Source organism: Megalops cyprinoides, chromosome 25 (genome assembly GCF_013368585.1).
Source record: "Megalops cyprinoides isolate fMegCyp1 chromosome 25, fMegCyp1.pri, whole genome shotgun sequence".
Taxonomy (NCBI): domain Eukaryota; kingdom Metazoa; phylum Chordata; class Actinopteri; order Elopiformes; family Megalopidae; genus Megalops; species Megalops cyprinoides.
Window position 1 is genome coordinate 534,251 of NC_050607.1, and position 24,606 is coordinate 558,856.

General features: G+C 46.1%; 2 protein-coding genes across 6 annotated transcripts; both read right to left on the minus strand.

The window, feature by feature from the left end:
* Positions 1-2,477: 2,477 nt before the first annotated feature.
* On the minus strand, positions 2,478-10,444 carry parvg (parvin, gamma). The gene is made up of 13 exons (XM_036519613.1): positions 10,266-10,444; positions 9,779-9,867; positions 9,433-9,497; positions 9,088-9,190; positions 8,632-8,775; positions 7,299-7,414; positions 6,711-6,766; positions 6,521-6,555; positions 6,267-6,328; positions 5,841-5,909; positions 4,996-5,097; positions 4,437-4,509; positions 2,478-2,969 (listed from the first exon to the last, which is right to left on the minus strand). Exons 2-13 carry the CDS (start codon positions 9,858-9,860, stop codon positions 2,896-2,898), a joined length of 981 nt encoding a protein of 326 aa, XP_036375506.1. The 5' UTR covers positions 9,861-9,867; positions 10,266-10,444; the 3' UTR covers positions 2,478-2,895.
* A 911-nt stretch (positions 10,445-11,355) lies between these two features.
* parvb (parvin, beta) lies at positions 11,356-24,532 on the minus strand. Of its 5 annotated transcripts, none has more exons than XM_036520135.1 (13): positions 24,381-24,532; positions 18,546-18,635; positions 18,041-18,111; positions 17,868-17,970; positions 16,916-17,056; positions 16,346-16,461; positions 15,532-15,590; positions 15,121-15,140; positions 14,938-14,999; positions 14,756-14,824; positions 13,530-13,631; positions 13,117-13,189; positions 11,356-12,349 (listed from the first exon to the last, which is right to left on the minus strand). In XM_036520135.1, the coding sequence occupies exons 1-13, from the start codon at positions 24,493-24,495 to the stop codon at positions 12,273-12,275; spliced, it is 1,098 nt and encodes a 365-aa protein (XP_036376028.1). In that variant the 5' UTR covers positions 24,496-24,532; the 3' UTR covers positions 11,356-12,272. The 5 variants fall into 5 exon arrangements, with proteins under 5 accessions (XP_036376028.1, XP_036376027.1, XP_036376031.1 ...); XM_036520134.1 differs by having other exon boundaries at positions 13,081-13,189; XM_036520138.1 differs by lacking the exon at positions 24,381-24,532 and adding an exon at positions 22,527-22,592 and having other exon boundaries at positions 13,081-13,189.
* Between the last annotated feature and the right edge of the window lie 74 nt (positions 24,533-24,606).

The following is a 24,606-nucleotide window of genomic DNA, read 5'->3' on the forward strand; positions in this document are numbered from 1 at the left end:
TTCGAAAGTATATCGTACTAGTTTCCCTTTAGGCTGTAATTGTAAAAATCTGATAGTACTGCGTCCTCAAACAGACCTTGCTCTCAGCTGAGAACTGTCTCATTGTGGAACTGTACACATCCTGTCCCCGTACTGTCGCTGTACCTACTGTATGCACGTTTGTAAGTCGCTTTGGATAAAAGCGTCTGCTAAATAAATAAATGTAAATGTAAAATTGTAAAAATTAAGACCGCAGGTCGCCCAGGAGATCCGTCAGCCCCGGCGGCCTGCAGCGCCCGTGAGGAATTGCCTTCCTCAGCCCTGATGACAGAGTGCGCTACAATAAAGACGGACAGCTCTCATTTAAAGGTCCATTAAATGACCGTTAACATCATCGCCGCTGTAGACCTTCTCTCCGCTGAATGCTCGGTTTTACATCTGACCCCAGATGGCGGAAATCACTGTGCATTCGGTCGACAGGAGAGAGAAGTAGTGCTTGACAGAGCTCGATTTTCTACAGGCAAATATTTCACTGACGATTACCCAGGACGCGGTGCCCAAGGGCAGCGCATCTCTGCTGGTATTTGAGGAAAGCCGTCACAGTGAGCAGGGAGGGGAAAGCTGGAAAGTAGAGGATACAGCAGGCTTCTGTTTGAGTTTACCGCAGTTTATTCACCAGGAGGGGGCAGCACAGAATGCCCTGGTCTCGCAGGCCATGTGACGAATGGCACCTTAAATAAATCGACAGAGAGGTGAGGTGGAAAACAGCATAATGGAACTTTACCCAAAGGACAGACGTTCGCAGGGCAGGGGGCAGGAGAGCGCGGCGCAGAGTCTGACTGGTGATCTCCCACACCCTGATGCGTATGGACACGGTTTCCCTTTCCCCGCTTATTCTGAAGCTCCCTGGGGTTTGATGCGCATCTCGGAATGCTATGTGCAATGGACCGCTGTGTGCGCGTTCAAGGGCCAAAACTCCCCTGGGGGGTTTAAAAACGCACATTCTGGTTAAGTGCCATTAGCTCTGTCTCTGGTGGCAACCGCAGACCAACCAACACCTTCAGCTGAATGGCAGCCCAGATCTTTACAAACCCATTTTTTTCAGTAAAAAAGCTGGTGGGGGTGGATTTCTCATCTGAATGCCAATAAAAGCATGTAATATTTCACCCTTTTAACAGTGCATTTCCAGCCCCTGTTAAACTGTTGTATCCAGACATTGGAATGAACAGGTGGCAGAGCTTTGTGTTGCTGCTAATACAAGGTTAGGATGTAAGAGTAGCTGAGAGTACGGAGTTATGGTGTGCTGGAACAGCATTATCCTAGCATGGTGACATACACAGGCACGCTAATCCACTGTGTGAAGCTTCCCACAGCGCACTTGCAACTCAGTTAGCACCTATGTGTACACAGTGATGTACACAGATAGTTTTCTGTTATTTGCTTACGGATTGTCTTACCAGGCCACTTGCTTACCGCATAGGCTGTTTTACCCCTTCTTCATTTACACAGATGGATGCTCACTGAAGCATTTCTGGTTAAGCACAGTGCTCAGGGGTACAACAGTAGTGTCCCACCCGGGCTGTGAACCTGCATCATTCTGGTTACAGGTCTGGCTGTCAGACCACCAGCTCTTTCCCTGTGACCACCCGTATGGTCGCTTCTCACAAGCATAAGAGACCACATTCTCAGCGCAAGAGCTCCCGCACATGGTCACAATATGCAATTACATCTCTGATAACTACATGCACTGTACTGTCCAAGCAGCCTGGATGCATGGAGGAAATCTTCAAGCAAATGTGTAGCTGTTGTTTCAGAAGATGATAATGTATTGGTATACACTGCGCTCATAGCAGCAAGTTAATAATACTCTCCTGGACTCATTAACGGTTTCAATTTGTCTAGTGTTTGACCAGTGTAGTATTTAAGTGGGTTGTTTTACATACAGAATGACAATATAAACAGACTGGAGAAGATGAATATTCTGTTGACAGTTAAAAAAGAAAGTGAAATTAAAGCGGCGATGCTTGGAATCTGGTCCATCTGATTCGAAATTTCAGCGTTCCATCAGCTCATGTCTGCAGACATCATGTCAGCTTCCTTCGGCCAGCTTTGCTAAAGCAGAGCGCTGCCCGGCCGTGTTGACACATTCACAGGACAAACGCCTAAGGCTTCTTCACACAGAGAGCATGGATCTGTCTCCGAGGGGTCACACAGACAGCACCATTTATCTGCCACCAGGATCAGTCCTCTGGGACAGATAATACCTGCTTAATCCAGCTTTCTCACGCCTGCGGCCACAAAGCAATTTTCTGCTCTGAGCATGAAAAGATTAATTCAACCAAAAAAACTGCTTGTTCAGGACTAGGAGGTCAAGCTAAAGTGAAGAGGAGAAAGAGAGGAAGAGAGAGGGGGCCAGGGGAGAGAGTGTCACAGAGGGAGGGAGAGAGGCGGGGGGAGCGAGGGAGGGAAAGATTGGGAGAGGGAGAGAGGGAGACAGGGGGAGAGAGAGAGAGATGTGAGAGTCTCACTGCTATTTCCTTTGCAGTTGGTGAAAGGGAAAGAGGGAGAGATCAAAAACAAACTTTTAGGCAGAGAAAATAAGCAATTTATGAATAATGCAATAGAAGATCATGAGATCATGAAATCAAAATGGATGAACATATCAAATGTTTGCTTGGCAGTATACAAGATTTGCTGTCAAACTATTCTAAATCTCAGTCATGATACTGTAACTTGCTAAAATGCATCTTCAGAAGGGTGCATCTTCAAAGACAGTGAGAAAATAAACATGTACTGGAATGTAGTAGGCAGTTGTGTTCAGATGTGGTGCAGATATATCCAGTGATGTCACTGTGAAGCCAGTCTCTCTCCTCCCTCATTTCCCCAGTCCACAGGTCTGCGTCTGTCTTTCAGCCTTCATTTGCTCTTGTGCCTCTTAAACAGGGCATAGAGGACCTTCAGTGTGGCAGCCACATCCTGGGAGACAATATCTAGCAACATACACACACAGTATGTTATTAGTAATTGATTTGGTACACATTGTTCTCAAGAGCAACTTGAAAGGCCATATAGAGGATGTGTGTGTGTGTGTGTGTGTGTGTGTTCAGATCCTATTTATACCACTCACACCAGTGACACTGGTAATGGCAGGCCACAGACATGTACCTCTTTAAATAAAGCCACAAAATAAACACTGTAAAAAGTTTCTGTAAAAATCTGTAAAAATAAAAATATTTCATATCTCATTTTACAGCAACCTTTTATTTTGTTTTATTTAAAAAACAGCTCAGACTGTAGTTTATTAATGCAATGAATGTCTGCAGAATGATGCTCCCAAGCCTTCAGCAGTGGGATGCCTAACAGAGAGTTTCTGATAATTAAGAGGAGGCTATCAACAAATCCAATTAGTGTGCTGTTTCAAGGTTAAATTAATTTTGCTTATCCAGTTGGCTACCGGCTTGAACGTTTTCTTTAAATTAAAACTATCCCAGCAAGCAAATTATATGACTTTTCTCAGTGACTACAGAATATATACTTACTCTGCATATCTCTCATGAGTCACAACAATCATGCTAGACATTAACATTTACTAGTCATACGCTACATTCCAATACACCTACCAGAGGCACACATATACACACACATGCACCATGCACAAACATACACACAGACACAGTCCACATACACAAATAAATATGCACTCAAAGTCATATATCACATGCGACCATGCGCCCAATCATACACACATCCACGCGTGCGCGCACACACACACACACAGAAAGACACACAGCCTCTGAGCACAATTCATTTAATCTTTCAACTCCCAGATTCACATTTCATGTGTGGAGCCTCATTTCAATTTCATGCCATCTGAAGAATTCCAGACGCAAAACAATCAATGTTCCATACATCACTGCGTCCACTGCCCAATGCCAACAGAGAGATAAAGTCAGAGAGGATTCTGGGAGAGAAAAGTGTGTGATTGTCACCCCTGAGTGGCGGGCTCAGCTGGCGTCCTAACTGATTTCCTCACAATCGTGTGTGCATTATGCATTGCATAAATCCTTTCATACAACATGCGCAGAGCTCCCTGCATAATACCGCCAACATACACATTTCTGGAACATGAGACGCTATCATTCTGACCACATTACCAATGCAGAAAGCAGACTGTTGCGGAAAACAATGGCTTCCAATGCAAATTATTATCAAAATTAATACACTTTAAAACTAATTTCCCCATTTTCTGCTTTTTCATTCATTTATACAGTATCTTCTTGGACCTTTTTATAGACACTCAGATAAAAATGTCTGTCTCACCAGAGATGATTGTCTCTGACATGGACACCCAAAGCCCACAAAGCAGCACATTCTGTTCTCAGCAAGCTCGTCTCGCACATTGGTTTGCATAAACAGACACATACACTACAGGCAGTCTGCAGTGAACGTGCTCTCACCTTGAGGGTCAACATTGGACACCTGCAGCTCCCGGTCATTAAGCAGGTCCAGGGCCAGTGTAACATTGTGGATCTGGGACAGGAAAAGGTATGCATCACAGAGAGGACAGAGCGAAACCATGAATACTGTACACAAGCCACTGTTCCCAGGACTAAACTAATACAGACCACCAACTGCCCACAGATAAAACCCTTCAAATATTATATCCTACTGCAGATCAGCATAAATGTAATATCCACCAAACCCATTTACATTACACTTGTTACAGTATATTTGCTGTCGTTCTCCAGAACCTAAAGATTACCATTTGCAGACTGATTTCATGTACATAATCAATTTTTAAATAAACATTAATCCCAAAATGATATGTGACATATACAATGCTTGCACCATTTCTTGTAATATCACAGTTAGGATTATTTCCAAAAGACTACTTCTCAGTGGTTGAGACAATAGACACCAAAGCAAAGCACTGAATATTACACTGTAGAGCCTCTTTGGGAGTATGCGTCCTCTCGCCTTGCTTCTCTAAGATCATGCACGATGTCGAAGCCTTACCATTTCAGAATGGGCGGTGGGAGTGAGGTGGAAGTCGCAGAGGGGCACAAAGTACCCCTCCACCTGTCCAATCAGCAAGAGCAGAATCACTCCGTCTGCAAACTGCAGAAAGAGAGATGGCCTGGTGACAAGCCCTGTTTACTGCAGTCAGGGTCTTTTTGTGCAGGGAAAGGGTTAATGTCCCCTCACTTCCTCTCTAAACGCGGCAACATGCTGCTGTCCATGACTGCGTAAACAACATGCATAATCACACCCAGCTGTGAGCACCTCCAAACTACACCTGGACATGGGTGTAGCAATTACATTGCAATCTGAGTCAATGTGGATTAGCTGTTCAAGCTCCAAAACATTATTTCTCTCTTTGTGAACACTTGTGTTGCCTGTTATGCCAGTAATGTTGCAATAAGGATGAACTGCGACAGCACAATGCATTTCAGCCGCCATAGATGTGCAGCACGTTTCTGAGCCACGTGCAGGATATCACGCCAGGATACCTCGCATTCTGCTCACCACACATCCGCTGGGGTGAAGAGGGACAGGTTTATTCAGCTAATCAAACTTGTGGCTCATCGGAAGGCCAGCCTGACAGGCCCAGTTTGGGAATTTGACAAGAATACCAGGGTTAACGTCCCTGTTCCCTGGAGAAAGTACCATGGGACCGTTAAAGGGCACAGAAAACCAAGACCACAGTTTAACACCTGAAACGAGGCACTTCCCTCAGTGACCCCATCACTGCTGTGCTCTTCAGCATGGTCCAGAGGAATGCTGCAGGCAGGAGGAGGCTGCAGGGCGCTATGGTTACCAGCACAGCCTGCAGGGCAGCTGTGTGTGAGGGAAACACGTACCTGCTTCTCCAGGTCTGTCACCTGCAGCCCCAGAGGGGACATGTTCCTGTTGACAAAGTGCATTACTGCCTGGGGAAGAAGAGAGACAGTTCACACACTTCACCGCTGTGCTGCTGCTGTTGCTGGTGGGTATCTAACAGTTATGTTAAGCTTAAACACACAGAGAAATGAAGGTGAGGATTTGTAATGTAATGTGGATCTCTAGAGGACAGGGCCCTCATCACAGAGATGAGTTCAAGGAGACCTTCAGGCTTCCTTCAGCCATCATTACAGCAGTAGGGTCACCTTGCTGCCCTCCTCAAATCCAGCCCACAGAACTGAGTCAGTTATGATGAGTGTCTCACAGGAGGGACACAATAATTCAAAAGTAGGGCTCAGGGACTGAACCGTGGAGAGGGGACTGATCCTACAGACACGACCTGTTACCTGCTTGACTGTTTCAATTTTCTGAGGGTCCAGCTTCAGGAGTTCATCAATGGGATCTCCTTCTAAACGCAGCGAAAGAGAGAGAGAGAGAGAGAGAGAGACAGACAGATAGAGAGAAAGACATTTATCAGAGGAGCACAGACACCAGCACTATGCTGGGAATGTGCTATGTCCCTGCACTGATTTTCACAATGTAGTAAAGGCCCTTTGGGGGTCAGATTGAGTCAGCATGACTTTCTTTTTTCTTGGCTTACTTTTTGAATCCTTGGCTGAATCCTCAGCTGAATCACTGGGGGAAAACAATAAATTAAAGAGAGGTTTAGCAGGCTGTGAAATATTTGGTTGCGCAATTGATCACACTGAGTCCCAAAACAATACAACACAAGAGGTATTATATTAGATTATAGTAGATCAGGAGTTAAGCACTGTCCACGGTTTGCCCACCTTGGTTCAGTAATGTGTTCGACCTGTTTTTCTGACTTGATCCCACTTTTATTTACCTGTTGGAGACAGGAGATGGAGATGGGCAGGAGAACTAGAACTAGGCTCTGTTTGGGTGGGATAGGAATAGTCACTTTAGTATCTGTGTTTGGGTGGGATAGGAATAGTCACTTTAGTGCCTGTGTTTGGGTGGGATGGGTATAGTCACTTTAGTGTCTGTGTTTGGGTGGGATGGGAATAGTCACTTTAGTGCCTGTGTTTGGGTGGGATGGGTATAGTCACTTTAGTGCCTGTGTTTGGGTGGGATGGGTATAGTCACTTTAGTGTCTGTGTTTGGGTGGGATGGGTATAGTCACTTTAGTGCCTGTGTTTGGGTGGGATGGGTATAGTCACTTTAGTGTCTGTGTTTGGGTGGCATGGGTATAGTCACTTTAGTGCCTGTGTTTGGGTGGGATGGGAATAGTCACTTTAGTGCCTGTGTTTGGGTGGGATAGGAATAGTCACTTTAGTGCCTGTGTTTGGGTGGGATGGGATTAGTCACTTTAGTGCCTGTGTTTGGGTGGGATGAATCTGCTGTAGTCCTGGACTTGCCTCGAGCATGACTACCTCCACACTGACATTGGAGGGAAGGGCTAGGTCAGGCTGGAAGCGTCTCACCATGGCAACCAGCAGGTAGAGAGTGGCCAGCAAGTCCTTTGTATGAATGACTGCAAAAGAGGGAAAGGTCAGCATGCGGCCCCAGCTGGAACATGGAAAATAGAAGCACACCCTCACTGCTGAAAGAATGTGGAGTCCAGGTTTTTCCTGGCGGGGGGGGAATCATAGCCTGGACTGCAGTTCCGGCAGTAGTTGTATTTGACACACACAAGAATATGGCATGATGGCATAAGCTCTTATTGCAGGCAATGTGATGAAGGAGCATTTGTACTACACCAGGTCAGCCAGCTTTGGCCCCTGCCTGTCCTAACCTGGTTCCAGCTCAGCAGAGGAACAGAGTCATTACAGACCGGTGTATACTGGTGATCATGATGGTGAACCAATCCTGTCATACTGCAGCTTTTAAAATATAGTTCCATTTTTAAAACACACACAGTGCCTATTTACAGTTATACATTTTCAACACACATAAGCGCTGAGGAGTTGGACAATGGCCCTGAGAGGTGCAGCACACCCCACTGTGAGAGCTGTTAGAGAAACTGTTATCAAACAAGCACAGCCAGTCTTCTGTGCAGCTTATTTTTCACTGCAGCCATTTTAAAACTCACACCATGAAGGAGGGGGTGGGAAGTCAGTGCTCTGCTCCATGATGTCATTTCCAAAGGTATTTTTACCCGCTCTGTTTGGAGAAGTTCCCCTGTCACTCGCCATGTGTCCAATACATTTACAGAACATACATGTGTAGGCCTCTGGCTCACTCAGTAAAGGAGGGCAGAGACATCTCCTTGGCATTTTAACTATGTACAGAAACTGGTAAGAACGTGGAAAAACATGTACATGTACTTTTAATAGACAGTATCAGACATTATGACATAAATATAGATTCATGACTTCCAGCTATTAAAGGATCCCCCGCTCATTGCAGCTGCCGTCCCACCCACCTCTCCCCTGCAGGTGAAGTGAGAGCAGCACTTTAAGACAGCAGTGAAGTGAACCCAAAGCTGTGAACACAAGACTCAGTGACATGCCACAGTGCCAAAAATATCCCCCCTCCCCCCCGCGTGGTGACAGCGATGTACTGTGTGTGTGTGCGGTCAGAGCTGAAGTCATTCAAGTTTCCGCCCACAGTATCTGTGAATCAGTGATGGATGAGTCACCTTAACACGGCCGCCATGGACACTGCCGCCTGTCCCCTTGCAAACATGCAGGGTTTCAGTGTCACACGCTAAGAACGCGTATCAGAAACACTGCCGTCACACAGACTCACGCTTCACGCTCCACCTCCGGGACGCCTGGTCTCCCACCGCCAGGCTCTGGTTCAGGGCCTCCATGATGACACCCAGCTTGTGCGTTTGAGCCACAGTGGTCACTGCAATCTCCTCCACTGGCAGGTGCACACCGGTGAATCTGGCTAGAAGCACATGCAGACAGCTGCTGACCGGTCCAGGGGACGCATCCACAGACAGCTACATTCCAGCTAATGTGCCGTAGAGAAACACACAACACACACAGAGACAGCTGCTAATCCAGCCTGAAGATGCTGACCTGGCTGTGAGCAGCACGCAGACACACCTGCGCACTGGCTCTGGTATGTGCGGTCATTGCTGTCTCTTTCTATACATCATTCCTTCCGCACAGCCAGCAGAAACCATTCCCACTGGATCACACCGTCTACCTCCTCCTGGCCGCACCGAGTACCTGCCTGACGGATTGAGTCTCTTACAGAAAAGGTGATGCAGCACCAGGCCATCGTACAGGTCCTCCTCCAGACTCTGCACCACAATGTGCTCCTGCTTTAGAGACGTATTGATCCAGCTGACAAGCACCTGTCAAGGAGGATAATCAACACAGTCAATGAGCCGAAAGCTATTGGCTGAGTACTGACGACTGGCTACCCTAGGGCTGTCTGTCCTACATGTATATATTTTGGGCTCAGAAAATGCATAAATAAAAATTTACTTTATTGTCCACATCCTTCTGATCAATACCATTAGAAGAAAAGCTACATAAAACCTTCCCTTGCTTCTTAAAAAAATCAGTACTTATTTATGGTATGAATACATCTTACCTCTTTCAGCTTCTCAAGTTTTGGGTCGCTCAAAGATGTCTGTTGAATTATGGTTCTCTTTTCACCTGCACATTCAAAAAGTAAAAAGCAAAAAAATATACAGGAACAGACATTTACTGTGTTAGTTTGCACTTTCCAGAGAACCTTCTGACACTGCTCATTAAGGGGAAGTCACTGAGAGCTTGAAAAATCTTGTTAAACAGATTGCAGAAGTGTGGTAATCAGAAAAGGATCTCATGCATACAATAAGGAGAACTGAACTGGCTATGGCAGAGTGTACTGCAGCATGGGGTGACTGCATGATCTGTGGCCTTTGCTTGTGAAGCTCTCAGGGGTACAGATTCACCTTGGAAGCTCTCCAGGTCCTCAGAGCCTTGGTCTGGCAGAGTCGACGCCTGGTCAAACCATGAACTCGGGGCCTCATCCATTCTCAGTCTAATGGGCAGGAAATGTCTGCCATTAGCAAGTCAGCTTGACCCTGCATTTCACAGAGCCTGGTTTACCACTCTCTCCGTTTCTCACTCTCAAACGCAGTCTAGCCGACTGTAGTACTCAGCAACAATGTCAGACCGCTGTATACTGTACTGTATCTATAGTAACCCACAAGATCCTCCAGAGAGTCTCCTGCACAAAACCAAAGGAGAACAGGTCCAGTGTCTGAGGTGACAGAGACGCAGTCTGACAAGCACTACGCCAAAGTGCCCAACTCAACACACTGCTTCCTCACTGTCGCTCTGTGTGTGTGTACATCTTTGTTTTAGTGTATTTTCTCCAGATTTTCTCCCAGGTCCTCATCGGCCACTCAGAACAGACGTCTAAACAAATCAGCTTACCTCTGTTGAAGTGATCACATGCAATGAGGAAAGAGGAAGACTGCTGACTGCAGCTGTAACAGCAAGCACCACAATCCAGCCCGATTCAGAGGAGGTCAGAGGTCGCAGGAGGATCACCCCTATCGCCAATCAAACCATTAAAACCTACGAATCTGTGCAGCAGCGACCCGCTGTTTGCAAATAATGGTATGAGCTGCCTCTTACAAGGAGCAAAAGAAAGAGAAAGGAAGTGGTAGTGAAGAGTCGGTCACTTCCTGTTCCAGCACTGTGGTTTCGCATGGAGGCTGCCAGCTTCCTGAAGAAGACAAGTGTTTTCATTGACACGCTGCGGTTCAAACCTGCGAACTGAAGTTAACCCTGTCGAAAAACCAGAGACCCTCAGATACCTGCACAGGGCAATGTGGCACCCATTCAGCAGACCTTTCATTCAAATGCCAGTGCTTGCACAATGCCGAAAGAACCGGAGCGCCAAGTGTTTGGACGCTTGAAAATAAAAGGTCTCTTCACAGTGGAGGAGTGAAGTGGTCATTGCGTTAATTTGGCACCTGTCACCGGAGACAAAAATGGAGAGGCCCAGAAGACGAGGTGAAAAGGACCACTTCCCCTCCAGGGGCTGAAGGCAGCACTTCACGGCATTGTGTTTGAAGAAGGTCATATCGATTTCTCATGTGTGAAACAGCAGCATTGTGTTAAAAGCTTTTACCAAGCTAAGGGTTTTTCTGAAGCCATTACTGAGAAAACACCAGGCTTTTTTTCCCTCTGGGACAAGAGAGCAGAAAAATGCCAGCCTGTCACTCTGATGGACAAGACTGATTTGGCACCAGGAGTAACCATGGAAACGGGGAGGACAATACGCTCGAAACCAGCGAGAGTCTGAGCCTTAAATAAACAGCAGTTTATACAGTAAAGATCAAAGCATGTCTAACATGAGGTAGGGCTGGGCTTTGACACTGCTGGTGGGTAAACACTCACACTAACACAGACTGCATGTACAAAACATCCACCAGCCATCACATTAAATAAGAAAAATAACAGTAAAAACAATCACTACCGACACCAATAATTTTAAGACAAGTGTGTCTGACTGGTTTACGATTTCATTTAATCAGAGACACTAGAGCAGATAAATGACATGTTTTCTCTTCACAATCCATTTATATTACAGTATGCCTGACAAATCATTTTGATCAGCTGAATTTTAGGCAAACATGCATGAACAGTCTCTGCATATGCAGCATGGCTTTTCACAGACACTTCTGTTCTCTCACCTGACCACCGGGGGCAGAGCGCCACAGGACAGTAACTCATTCAGAATGCCCATTACATTCTAAAGACAGGTAGAAACTGGTTGAGCAAAGGGATTTACATTAATCATAAATATGCTTTGTAACAGACTACACAATTCATTAAACTGAAAAAACAGTTGTATTAAAATAGTGGGTGTCACATCAGACGTTTTCAATTGTTGCATAAAATACACACATGGAACAGCATTCTCTTAGTCCAGGCAATACAATGTCAAATATACTTACTGACACCACAACACGTTTAACAGCGAGTGGTTTACCCTCAACAATTTAAAATCAAGTACGGTATGAAATTTTTTTTTTAATCCTGTCATGCTTTCAGTTGAAACTCCAATCAGAATCTGCAGCGTTGACTCAAGGGCCAATCACACACTGAAACAGACACAGCCAGCCTCAGCTCTTTGGTAACTGATGAGTCATGTGACACACAAAGAGGGGGGTTAGAGATTCCTGCAGAAGGTGGTAAACAGGGGAAGGCTAGACAGCGCCCCCTTGTGGGACTCCAGTCTTAAGGCTCCAGTGGGCAGGGCAGTTACTCCAGTGGGCAGATTTGGTAAAAGGAGAAGGTCAAATAGCATCCCTTTACAGGACCCCCCGGGTGGGCTTGGTAAAATCAAGGGAGGCTAGACAGCGCCCCCTTGTGGGACTCCAGTCTTAAGGCTCCAGCGCGTGGGGGAGTTCGCTTCTCTCCAAGGGAACTTCACTCTGCATTTTTGTAGTTGGTGAACAGGTTGTAGAGGACCCTCAGAGTGGACTTCAGGTTCAAGTTGACCACATCTGCAAAAAGCGAACAAATAAAAAGAAAACTCCAGAGAGGTCTGGACTCTCAAAGAACTGTCTCTCAGGAGAGGTGAGTATACACAAACCACTACCACAACATGCAATAAAGGACATAAGGTATTTGAGTATGTTCATTATATATTTGTGGTTCCCCTACCTTCACTGCTAGTACCACCAAGAACACAAATAACCTAATGGATGATGCTAACGAAATTCAATTAAAACTTGCAATAAAAAACTCTGGTAAAAAAAAGTCGACCCAAATTAGATATTGTGGACAAGGAAAATTCTGCTTTCTAAGCTCTAGCTGAAGTTGGGTTTATTTATGATGCAAATATGAAAATACATTAAACACAAGCTCGTCTTGAAGTTCAGTGTCCAGAATGACAAGGTCACCATCTACTGGACAAATGAAACATTACAGTCCCACACCTACAGGCTGTACATGTGCTGCAATTTCAGCTTGTTTCTTCACTGCAGTGTGAAGATTTACACCTTATAAAGGTTTGTGTATGTCATCATTCACATGCTTGGTGGACTCTCTTATCCAGGATTACACTGCATAACAATATAAATTCTCCTCACTCAGTCTAACGGGTTTACCACAAGAACAATCCAGATGACTTACACTACCTAATACAACTGAAAATAACAGTGTTTAATCTGGGACTCAAACCCACAACCTTTCAGCCTAGGGCTCTGACCATACATACACACAGCAGGCCTACCCCCCACTCCTTCCCCTTCCTGCCCAACGCCAGTACCTTCCGGCCGGGCCTTTGGCTTCTTCAGCCCCCCGTCCTGCATCAGCTCGAAGGCGAAGGCCACGTTATGGACCTGCAGAGGACAGGGAGCGGGCATGCTCAGTCTGGGGGAGTCTGTTCCCAGCATGCATTTCTCAGACACCACAGAAACACAGCAACAAATTGAAGAGAAAAGCTTTAGCCCCGCCTCTCTCTCAGGTCGGAAAAGTCTCAAGTCTCTCAAGGAACAACAGAGATGGAGTTTGACTGCAGAGCTGCAGAACGCTCCTCTTCTGAGGAGGAAATAAGGACACACAGGAGCTGCTGAGCAAATGAGTCCCTGGATCAGACGAAGCCAGCGTCGCAGTCTGCCTCTGCCTCCCTCCGGAGCCTGACATCAAAAAGCCCTGCGCTTCACACAGCCTGCCGCCTACCTTCTGCTCAAAGTTCTCCGGGGTGAGGAAGAAGTTATAGAGGGGAACAAAGTAGTCCTCCAGCAGACCCATCAGCAGCACCAGGTACACCCCATCGGCAAACTGGCAGGGAGAGGGGCAACATGGGAGATTCAGATTCAGCACAGGGACACAGCATTTTTACTCCCTCAAACATAATGTTTATTCGCTCAGAAACTGCCTTTACACAGCTAGATATTCACTGAAGCAATGCAGGTTAAGTGCAGCAGCAGTGCCTGAGGATGTGGACCTGCAACCTCCGCGATGCTTCAGCATTCATTTAACTCCGATTACCACGGAGGCCTGTGAGAATGACTCTCATTTAACTCCGATTACCACTGAGGCCTGTGAGAATGACTCTCATTTAACTCCGATTACCACTGAGGCCTGTGAGAATGACTCTCATTTAACTCCGATTACCACTGAGGCCTGTGAGAATGACTCTCATTTAACTCCGATTACCACGGAGGCCTGTGAGAATGACTCTCATTTATCTCCGATTACCACTGAGGCCTGTGAGAATGACTCTCATTTAACTCCGATTACCACTGAAGCCTGTGAGAATGACTATCATTTAACTCCGATTACCACTGAGGCCTGTGAGAATGACTCTCATTTAACTCCGATTACCACTGAGGCCTGTGAGAATGACTCTCATTTAACTCCGATTACCACTGAGGCCTGTGAGAATGACTCTCATTTAACTCCGATTACCACTGAGGCCTGTGAGAGTGACTCTCATTTAACTCCGATTACCACTGAGGCCTGTGAGAGTGACTCTCATTTAACTCCGATTACCACTGAGGCCTGTGAGAATGACTCTCATTTAACTCCGATTACCACTGAGGCCTGTGAGAATGACTCTCATTTAACTCCGATTACCACTGAGGCCTGTGAGAATGACTCTCATTTAACTCCGATTACCACTGAGGCCTGTGAGAATGACTCTCATTTAACTCCGATTACCACTGAGGCCTGTGAGAATGACTCTCATTTAACTCCGATTACCACTGAGGCCTGTGAGAGTGACTCTCATTTAACTCCGATTACCACTGAGGCCTGTGAGAGTGACTCTCTTAGACACAGCTCACCCCCGCAGTAAGCAGTCGGGCTGCTGCTCATGAGCTGCCCAAGTCTGCTCCAGCAGTGAGTGAGCTGTTCACTTTGAGGCTTTTTCAGGAGATCAACAGGCCTGTGTTGTGGCGTACCTGAGACTCCAGCTCCGTCACCTCCAGGTTCAGCTTGTTCAGGTGTTTGTTCACAAAGGTGATGAGAGACTGTCGGCAGAGGTGCAGAGAACAGGAGTATAACAGTAAGTACAGAAAGTACGAATGCACTGACTGTTTAATACCCTCACTCAGGGCCTCTGCCATCCATTCATACACTTTACCTTCTTAACCACATTGAGTTTGTCAGGTGCATGATCCAGGAGAGTGTCAAAGGCATCTCTCTCTAAAATAAAATAAAAAAACATCCATGACATTCGTACTGAAAGCACATTGCGTTCTAATCCTTCACATGCTATTTATCATGCTGAATAATACAGTTCAAGAAATACACTTGCTTTACTCACCAAATCTTCCCATCATCATCCTAGAGAATAAAGAGAGAGACAAACAGACAAATAAATTAGAGTAAATAAAAACATTGTTAATGTTAATTACCTCAAATGTGCTGCCTTGCTAAAAGGGAAGGTTTCTCTGACTCATACTGATGTCAATTCAGACTGTCAGGCGTACAGCACACATTCGAGTAGTTGTGCTTACGGGTTCCTTGGAGAAACTGTTGAACATTAGATAGCTCTACACTATGCCACAGGAGAGTGAACATAGAGCGGGGTCAAAAGCTCCATGCAGAAACTGATCTCGGACCAGTTTTCCTGTTCAGCTTGTAATAGTTGATATTGGAATTGTGACTGTGGAATCTGGACCTAGATCAGCAGTTATGAGTGGGGTCACAGGGAGAGAGACGGTGTGGTACTCACTCTGTGGTAGTGGTCAGCTCCTTAGTCACATGGGATGTGTGTAGGATGCCCTCTCTTTTCTGTTTTACACAGAAAGTCAACTCCATGTCAAACATGTAAACTGGAACTAATTTTATTCACTTCAGTAACTCACTTCCACATCACTTCCACCCTGGATTACTTGGATTCTGTAATCTAGTGGCTGTGGTGTGCGGTAGCGTTTGTACTTGGCTTCTATTAGTTTCTAGGCTACACAATTTAACTTGTTGTAAGGCTTGAATAGCGTAATTCTCACACTCGTTGGTTTGGGAGTGTTGCCAGCCTAGTCTGACACTGTTGCTCATTCAACCTGAACAGACACACTTCTGCTCGTTTGATGTTTTTGAAGTTGCTCTGGATAAGAGCATCTGGTAAATGAATGTAATGTAATGTAATATTATGTAATAAGTAGACTCTGTTTAAGTGTCCACTTTATAGATATTGCAATTTTGTTTGTGAGTTTGTCCAATACTTTTCTCTAATACGGTATTACCATCTTACCACACTCTGAGGTAGATTTATCAGAGCCAGTCACATGGGACATTTACATGTCACACACAAACTCTCCTTTTTTGCATAAAAACAGGCAGGTCTGGGACACGGTAACTCGTCTTGTTCTGAGCAGACCTGAGTTTCACTGAGGATTAGCGCATGTGGGAAAACCTAAACTCCAATCTCTGCCATTAAATTTAAAATGTTAATTCACTTTTACACGTCTGTTAGTGATATTATAATGTACAGGTGCCCGTTCTAAACTGCATCATAGGTCAACAGGCAAGCCGATGAAGTCCCTCACCTTGACCACCACCACCTGCACAGACACCTGCTCGGGCAGGCGGATAGGGGCCTGGAAGTGCATGGCCAGAGCCACCAGCAGGTAGATGATGGCCACCAGGTTCTTGCCGTGGATCACTGTGAGGGCAGGGAGAGAGGTGACTGCTATGAGGGGCTCTCTTTCCACACAGCATGTACCTTTCATACATTCACTTGCCTTTGCTGTGTGAATTCCTCAGGGAAAATGTAATGTAGTAAAAAGAAAAAAAACACAGCAGAGTCGAGAACATGTGATATTGTACGCCATAGCTTGGTGACATCTATAAAGGGCAGGTTGGTTTGGGTGTAACAGGATTTTTTTTAGACTAGCCTTGTAAAGACATATCAACATGACTCACTTTCCGTGGGTTACATTTTTAAAGGGCTTTCCAGAGAGAGACAAAAAAGGCTAAAAATGATGAAGGCATTAAATGATAATAAGGAAGGATGTACTAATCTTCCCCTGGACCTGACGTGAGCCTTTGAATCAGTCACAGCTTTAGTGAGTGAAAGCGCAGGGTCTGGCAGCACTCAGCCAGTCTGAGGCACTCACAGTCCACACTCCACTCGATGGCCCAGCCATGAGGAGTCAGGAGCTCGTTCACAGCCTCCAGCACTGTCTGGAGCTTCTGCTTCTGCCCGATCTCTGACTGCGTCACCTCCGCAACATTCAGCTTCCGCCCCGAGAGCTTCTCTTTTCACACACACGCACAAACAAATACGCACATACACAATGATCGGTTTCAGCAACACAAGCCACAGATTACATATTATCTTTGAACATAAAGAGCTAATGGGAGTTAAATTTCAGTAGTGCACTAGAGAACTTAAATCTGCAGTGAAACATTAAAACCATAATTAGCTCTTTGCCAGATGTACAAAAGATTTAGCAATCTCAAGTCAAGCTTCAGCCATCAAAGAATTTTTAAATATCCAAAAACATTAATATTTGTGATGACATAATTAATTTCTCACAGCAGAAGTATTAACTGCATACAACAGTATAGGTGAAAAACCATGGTATGCGTTGTGATATTTCTCATGAGAAATAATGCACAGCTCTGATGTGATAATTCCAGCATCCACATCATCCTTCATCAAGGTCACTGTGCAGTTGGAGGAACAGCTGGAAGGTTACAATGGAGAACATTTCAGTTGCTGTTCATTTCATTAAGGACCTCTGTCTCCTTTTGCACCGATGTCACTGATAATATTCCTGCTCTTGTTCTCTCGGTTGTTAATGTGGTATCAGCACTCATATAAGTGGGATGCTGGGAACTTCTATGTCACAGTCATGCCCCAAAGATCACACCCTGGCACTTCCCTACTGACAGAGCTCATCGGTAGCAGACTGAGTGTTTCATACTGTGTTCATGCAGGTTAGTGAGACAGCACCAAACCCACCGCACACACCGACACTCTACCTGTGAGAGCACCCCAAAACTGAGTCTCCCTCAAACAGCAATGCCTCAGCAGAGGCTCTCTTCCAATCGCACTCCACTTACCAAATAACTTCTGCAGCACCTGGCCGTCGTAGAGATCCTCTTCCAGGTCCTTCACGATGATCCTCTCCTCCTCCAGCTCGTTATTGATCCAGTCGATTAACACCTGAGCAAGGACCCAGAGTCAGACCCATTCACACAGGCCAGAGAACATAGCACAGAGCACATTAACCCACCTTCTGCAGGTCTTTAAACTTGGGGCTGTCCCTGGATGTGGGGTCCAACATGGTCCTTTCAGCATTCTCCTCTGTAAAGAGACTCATAGTGTCAGAGAGGCCAGAAGAGAATGACACACACTCACAGACACAGAGAGAGACAACATCTCCCACTGACATACAAACACAGCTGAGCCTATTACAGGGCTTCTCCACAGCTCCACAGAGTTCTCCTTTTAGCTGTGAGGAAGGGACATCACTGCAGTGACTCCCCACACCACCCACCCCACCTTCCTCTAATCACCAGCAGCATCAGCAGCGCCTGCAAGCCTTTCCACTGGGAAAAAGCCCCTATGCTGAAACTAAGAGCTGAATATAACTTCAGTCAGAAAATCAGAGCCTTCGGTGTAGCTCGGTACTCATCCACTGAAGGTGTTCCACTTAAACCTGCTGCTGTAGCTTGTCTGAATAGCGACCCCTGCTGGAGAGAAAGAGCACTGGGCTGAGACAGTGGAGGGGACGTTACCCAGCAGAGTGTCCTCGGGGAGCAGGTCTGTGCTGGAGGGCTGCAGGGGGGCGTTGATGGCATTCTTCCCCTCTTCCTGGAGGTCGCTCACTGCGGGAGGACACAGAGAGGCCCTGATGAGATTACAAATCTGACTGAAGGTGGATGAAAGAAGGATCTCATTCCAGGACGGCCTGCCTGGCAGCTTTTTCAAGTTCAAAGCTTTTGAATAAGAGCAACCAGCAGATGGGAAGACAGCAAAACCTCCTTGGCCAGTTTGCCATCGTTATCAGTGCACATGACTGAGGTACAGCGGTGACAGCAGCTGCCTCAGCATCATGAGCGGGCCGTGTCAGAACCTTTCACTACTTTATGTTATTTGAAAATAAAAATTTTGATTTCACTGTTCATTCTAAACTGTCTGATGATACTGACAGTCAGAAAATATGGACATGGCCTAACCCTAGAACTGCTTCCAGTCTCAGGTCTCTCTTTATTCCTAGAGATTAGCGTAGGAATGTCATTACATATTCTGAGCAGAGATTTACAGGGTCCATCTAGACAATGTGCCTTGTTTAACACCACACTAGTCAGGCCTAACCCAAGACTCAAACCAAAGCGCCGCTGGTTATTATCGGGACACCATCACATGGGGCAGATGTGTCTATCACACATCCGCAGGCAGGACAGACTGGGCACCACACCCACACAGCAGCCATGCCTGCATTTCCTGCTGATGCTGAAGATAACCTGATGCCCCATCCCCAGATACTCCCCGCACAGCAAGGACAGCGGACCGCATGGGCTAATGTCACCACTGCCTCCATAGAGCAGCACTTTGCTGCAGTACTTTTCGGGATGAAGCACTCCTTTCAGTTCGAGGTTTATGCACAGACGATATATGATACAGGCTTTTCCTCAGAGGACTGGAAAAAAGAAAACATACAGAAGCCTTGGGCAACATATACATCACTCTTAAGATCAGCATTTCCTGCAAAGTGCCCACTGCTCACTTTCATCATGATCTGCATCATTTCCTGCCTTCAGATCCAGGCCTGGGTGGTGCTGTGCTAATCTTCAGAGCACCACAGCACAACCGCAGCAAAGGCGGGCAAAAGAACACTCAGAATGAGAGTATAATAAACTCCCATTTATGGCAACAAACTGAAATGAAACCAATGAACCAACAATCACTGAAAATGTGGGGAACACATGGAAAAGCACTTGTCCCTACAAGCCAGCATAAAAACAATCAGGACCATCTGCCACAAACTCCTTACAGGGTTCCTGTATGACTGGAAAAGACTATTTGTAAGTCATGTCCTGTAACTCCTGTCATTTAGGCTCTTGATTAGAGGCTCTCACGGTCAATCAATAACACACAAAACACACTCAGCAAATATGCCCCAAACAACACATTAACAGCAAGTAGGATGTAGCCTGAAATAGCCACTGACAGCACTACGCCCTTAAAATATCTGCCCCCCTGTGCTCAGGGACCCCCGCAGCCCGGCTCCTGCGGCAGGCCCCCCCCCGCACCCCCCGCCCTGCAGCAGTACCTTGCTTCTTGCGTTTGGTTCCGCACAGCAGGCCAGCCATGTCCTTGTTTTGGGGCTCCGCTCAGAGCGGCCGCGAGACAGAGAGGAGAGTGTCCCGGAGCAGCTGGAGGGGCCAGGCTACGCCAAGCCGGCCGTCACGTGTTATTTTTGTCACAGCCCCCGCCCCGCCTAATCCCCCCCCCATTCCAGTTACACGGAGGGGGTGGTAATGGGGTTAGCCGCACATGGGACACCAGCAGATACCTGGGTACAGGGGTGCCCGGAGGGAACAAGGGACCACAGGGACTTCAGACAGGTACTGCCATCTCCTTTCTTTCATACTGCCCACATGCCCATTGCACATGCCAGCTCATTCAGCTCACATTCAGTACATGAGTGCTGTGCCTTAGCGTCAAATACCACACCTGTGCTGAAGGCAGACAATGCTGCGCTCACACATTTAAACAAAACCCCATCTGATGTCCTCAGTGTAATACTTTATTGCATGGTTTATTACATCATTAAAGAATAAGAAATGTGAAATGTCTATCCTTTAGTTATTGAACATCACTGCCTGTCATATTAAATCCTTAAAATCCAACCACATTACAGTTTTGCAGTAGGCTGTATTGTGTACATGGTGCTGAATCTGTTGCACAGCATTGAGAAATAAGCACATCTTGCAGAAAGGTTCCTTCCTTTTAGCATGATTACTTTCACTCAGATGTAAATCAGGTCTTCTCCTGAGACCGTAAATCAGGTCTTCTCCTGAGACCGATCTGCTGCCAGTACGGCTCTGCTCTGCGCTCAGCCTGGCCTGATATAAAACCATTTCTGCACAACAGTCCTCCATAGAACAGGCAGAAACTAGGGCTGCAGCGATCTATGGAGTCTGCTGAGATGGAGAGAGAGGAGGCAGATTCACACAGAAGCTGCCCTTCCAGACCTCACACACACAGGGTGGCTGAACTTCTACCGGTTCTACCAAAACACCAAACTTCTCAGGAAATGAGACATGTCTTCCACAGGAGCTATGATTTGTGAAGGCGCCAGGGAAGATATTAATAATGCCGCAGCAGGGAGGGCACTGGTGAGGATTTAAATTTAGCCGCAGTTATTTATGAGGGGCCAGGCGAGCTGTGACTAACAGACACGCAATACCCACAGCCTCGCTGCCCTGCAGCCTGGAGCTGTGGCACCTCAGGCTCTCAGCACGGCTATTTCAGGTGTCCTACACGAGTGCAGGGCAAACACAAGCAAATCACTGACATACCTGCTTCACACAGATACAGAGTGACTGAACGTTCTGCCTTTTTAAGATCTCCAACATATGTGTGGACACACAAACTGAATGAAAGTTGGGACATTCACAATGAAAGGTCTTTCTACGCGTGATTGGTCTCGACCAGATTATTTTTATCTTTAGCAACCATGGGTAGCTGCAGAACCATGGGTAGTTCTGCATCATTTATCCAGAACATTCAGAAAAATGTGCCATTTACCCTGAGAGCTGCTGTTTCATTCAGATAAAATAACCCAAACATGCCAGAACTGCAGGGATATTCTCTTTCTATCATCTGATAGGCCTTATATGCACCACTTTCAGAATACCAAGGGTTTGCAGTATTGGGCAGGAACTGCACTATGCAGGGCTACATTCTTCTTGCAGCGCATTAGGGCACTCCTCTTGCATCCTCTTAAACATGCAGAGAAGCTTGAGGAACACTCATCTCATTTCCTCAGCAGGAGACTGCCAATGATGAGGCAGTCGGTGAGAAACAACGCCACCTACCAGCAGCAGGAAGTAAGACATCTGGAAGTGAAGGTAACTCCTACACCACCACCTCGACACAGGCTCAGTTCTTTCCAACATTTGAGGCACAAGTAGCATAAAAACTCAAGATCTTCATCTGGAGTAAACATATCAAGCACAGCTTAGAATACTCACAGGGGAGGGCTTCTGCGATCCTACAGCAGGAAACTTACATGTTATACCAAAACTGTACAGATTATTCCATTTGACTTTCAAACACACATTTTTACTTTCACACATTCTATACCCATTTTTACTTACTCATTTAAGCCACTTTACTAGTAGTATTGTCAGACACAGATGTCCAGAGAGAACACCTCACGGCTGTACATTGGACTTACTCTGCCACCGAGCAGCGCGATCACGTTGAACAGGGAGTGCTGAAAGGAAAACAGCCTTTTTCTGGAGCAACTCTAACAATGCAGGGAGTCGCAGAATCTCCTGGATTCTACACCCTGCATCGCTGAAAATGTATAAGCCAATAGCATCACCCTCACACTCCAGATGCCGCTACACTTTCAGTGTGAGCGCTTTCATGCAAGTGCACTGATGCTAGCAGTGTTTTTGATTTTTGAACATATTTCTCAAATAATCTACAATCAACATGTTTTTAAAAAAAACCACAAAACAAACCCAAAAAATTCAACTTACTTCCAACAAACTCCTCACGGAAGAAGATGACACTGAGTAATGTATTATAAACCGCCACAGTGAAGGTCTTGGCGGTTACTTCACTTTATATAGAGGTCTAAAATGACTTGCACTTTAATACAACATTATCTCATGCACACAGTGAGAGACACAGCACAGTCACTTCCTTCAGCAGGGAAGGATCTGAAAGAATTGCTTCCCTTAAGCAAGTGAAAGAGCGTTATCTGAAAAGGCAGCTACATACTGTCCATCTCAGGGCCTTTGCAAAGGCAGTATTTCCACTGACCCAACACATCAGTGCTATTTTATTTGAAGAGGGGCTTTGAGTTTGATTGCATGTTAACACTTGAATTTAAGTGATTTAAGTTTTATGCATCCATGTCAGAGGTGTGGCACTTTCCCCCACAGTAAAGCCCTGCATTGCTCCACACACATGGGAGGGTAGCATTGTTCTGGACACACAGCAGTATCAGAGTATGAGTGTAAATACCACAGAGCAGTGAGTGATACAGGCCGCAGGCAGACAGAGGGGAAATCCTGTATGAGTAATTCACAGGGCAGTGAGGAGAGCCAGTCAGCGCACACAGGACAGCCAAGTGTTACCGACTGAGCTGCAGTGGAACTCAGCCTGGCCTACATTCCCTCCCCTCTGAGGCCCTTATATGGGCATTCACACACACATGCATGCGCGCGCGCACACACACTCACACACACACACACACTCCCTAAGACAGAACCACACACACGCACACACGCACACACACACACACACACACACACACACACACACACACACACACACTCCTTAAGACAGAACCCCACACACACACACATCTACACAAAGACAGATACACGCATACACACACGCACACACAAACCCATTCTAAGACAGAACCACACACACATACATACACATCTATACAAACAAAGACACTCAAACACACACACACACAATTAGACAGAACCACACACACACACGCACACACACACACACACACACACGCACGCACACACACACGCACGCACACGCACGCACGCACACACACACACGCACAAGCACACACACACACACACACGCACACACACACGCACGCACACGCACGCACGCACACACACACACGCACAAGCACACACACACACAGGCCTCAGATCTTGCAGCTGTTCACTCAGCAGACAGCTGAGGGGCAGTGATTAAAACAGATCCAAGAACTAAACAACAGATAGTGTAATCCTCTTAAAGTTATCTAAATAACCTTGCATTCCTGACATAGGTGACCCTTCCAATGGTGTGCATTATATCGCCAGAGATGCCGGTCTTTTTCCCCTCTCACCCATTAAGGTTTCTGCTGAACATCTCTGTTGATTATTTCTAAAGTTTCTGCTGTATATCAAACAGGACAGTTCTCATCTGGAAAATGAACTATATATGCTAATGTGTTCCAGCACCTTTGAATGTGTGCAGAAGTGCCACAAGCTATGAATAAAAGTCAGATTAATTGCTGCCCATGATGACTCATTTAAGATCTTTAAATAGCTAACATTTGGAAAAAGTTATTCAAACCTTTCGTAAAAGTCAACTATACGGCTTCTGTGAGAAGAAATAAACACACGGCATCAAAATACTTACACAAAAACATTACTTTCCCATCATACTTCATCCTTGGTAAAAAGGCATCCGACAGCTGTGCGTCGAAAGCAACAACGCGCAAAACACAAATAAAATGGCAATGTGTTTTTCAAATATTCACTACAGCACCATGGACAGTAACGCTGTGATCGCAAAATAATACTTTTTCTCATCGTTGGTATCACAAACAGTAATGATGTACACATGATCCTTTGCAGTGGAGTTACCTTCTTTCGATTTCTTCTTCCGAACCAGCGTGCCTCCCAGTTTTCCCAGAAAAGACTCGTCCTTTTTCATCTTTCCCGACTGCATCGTAGATGGTCTAATCGGAGCTGCGGACATGCTACTGTACGTGTTCACCCGCTCCAATCTGTGCAAAACAATCACGTTTTACAGCTTTAAAGGGAACACCTGGCCGAAGCAAACAGGAAAGGGATGTGGCGGCCGCTGAAT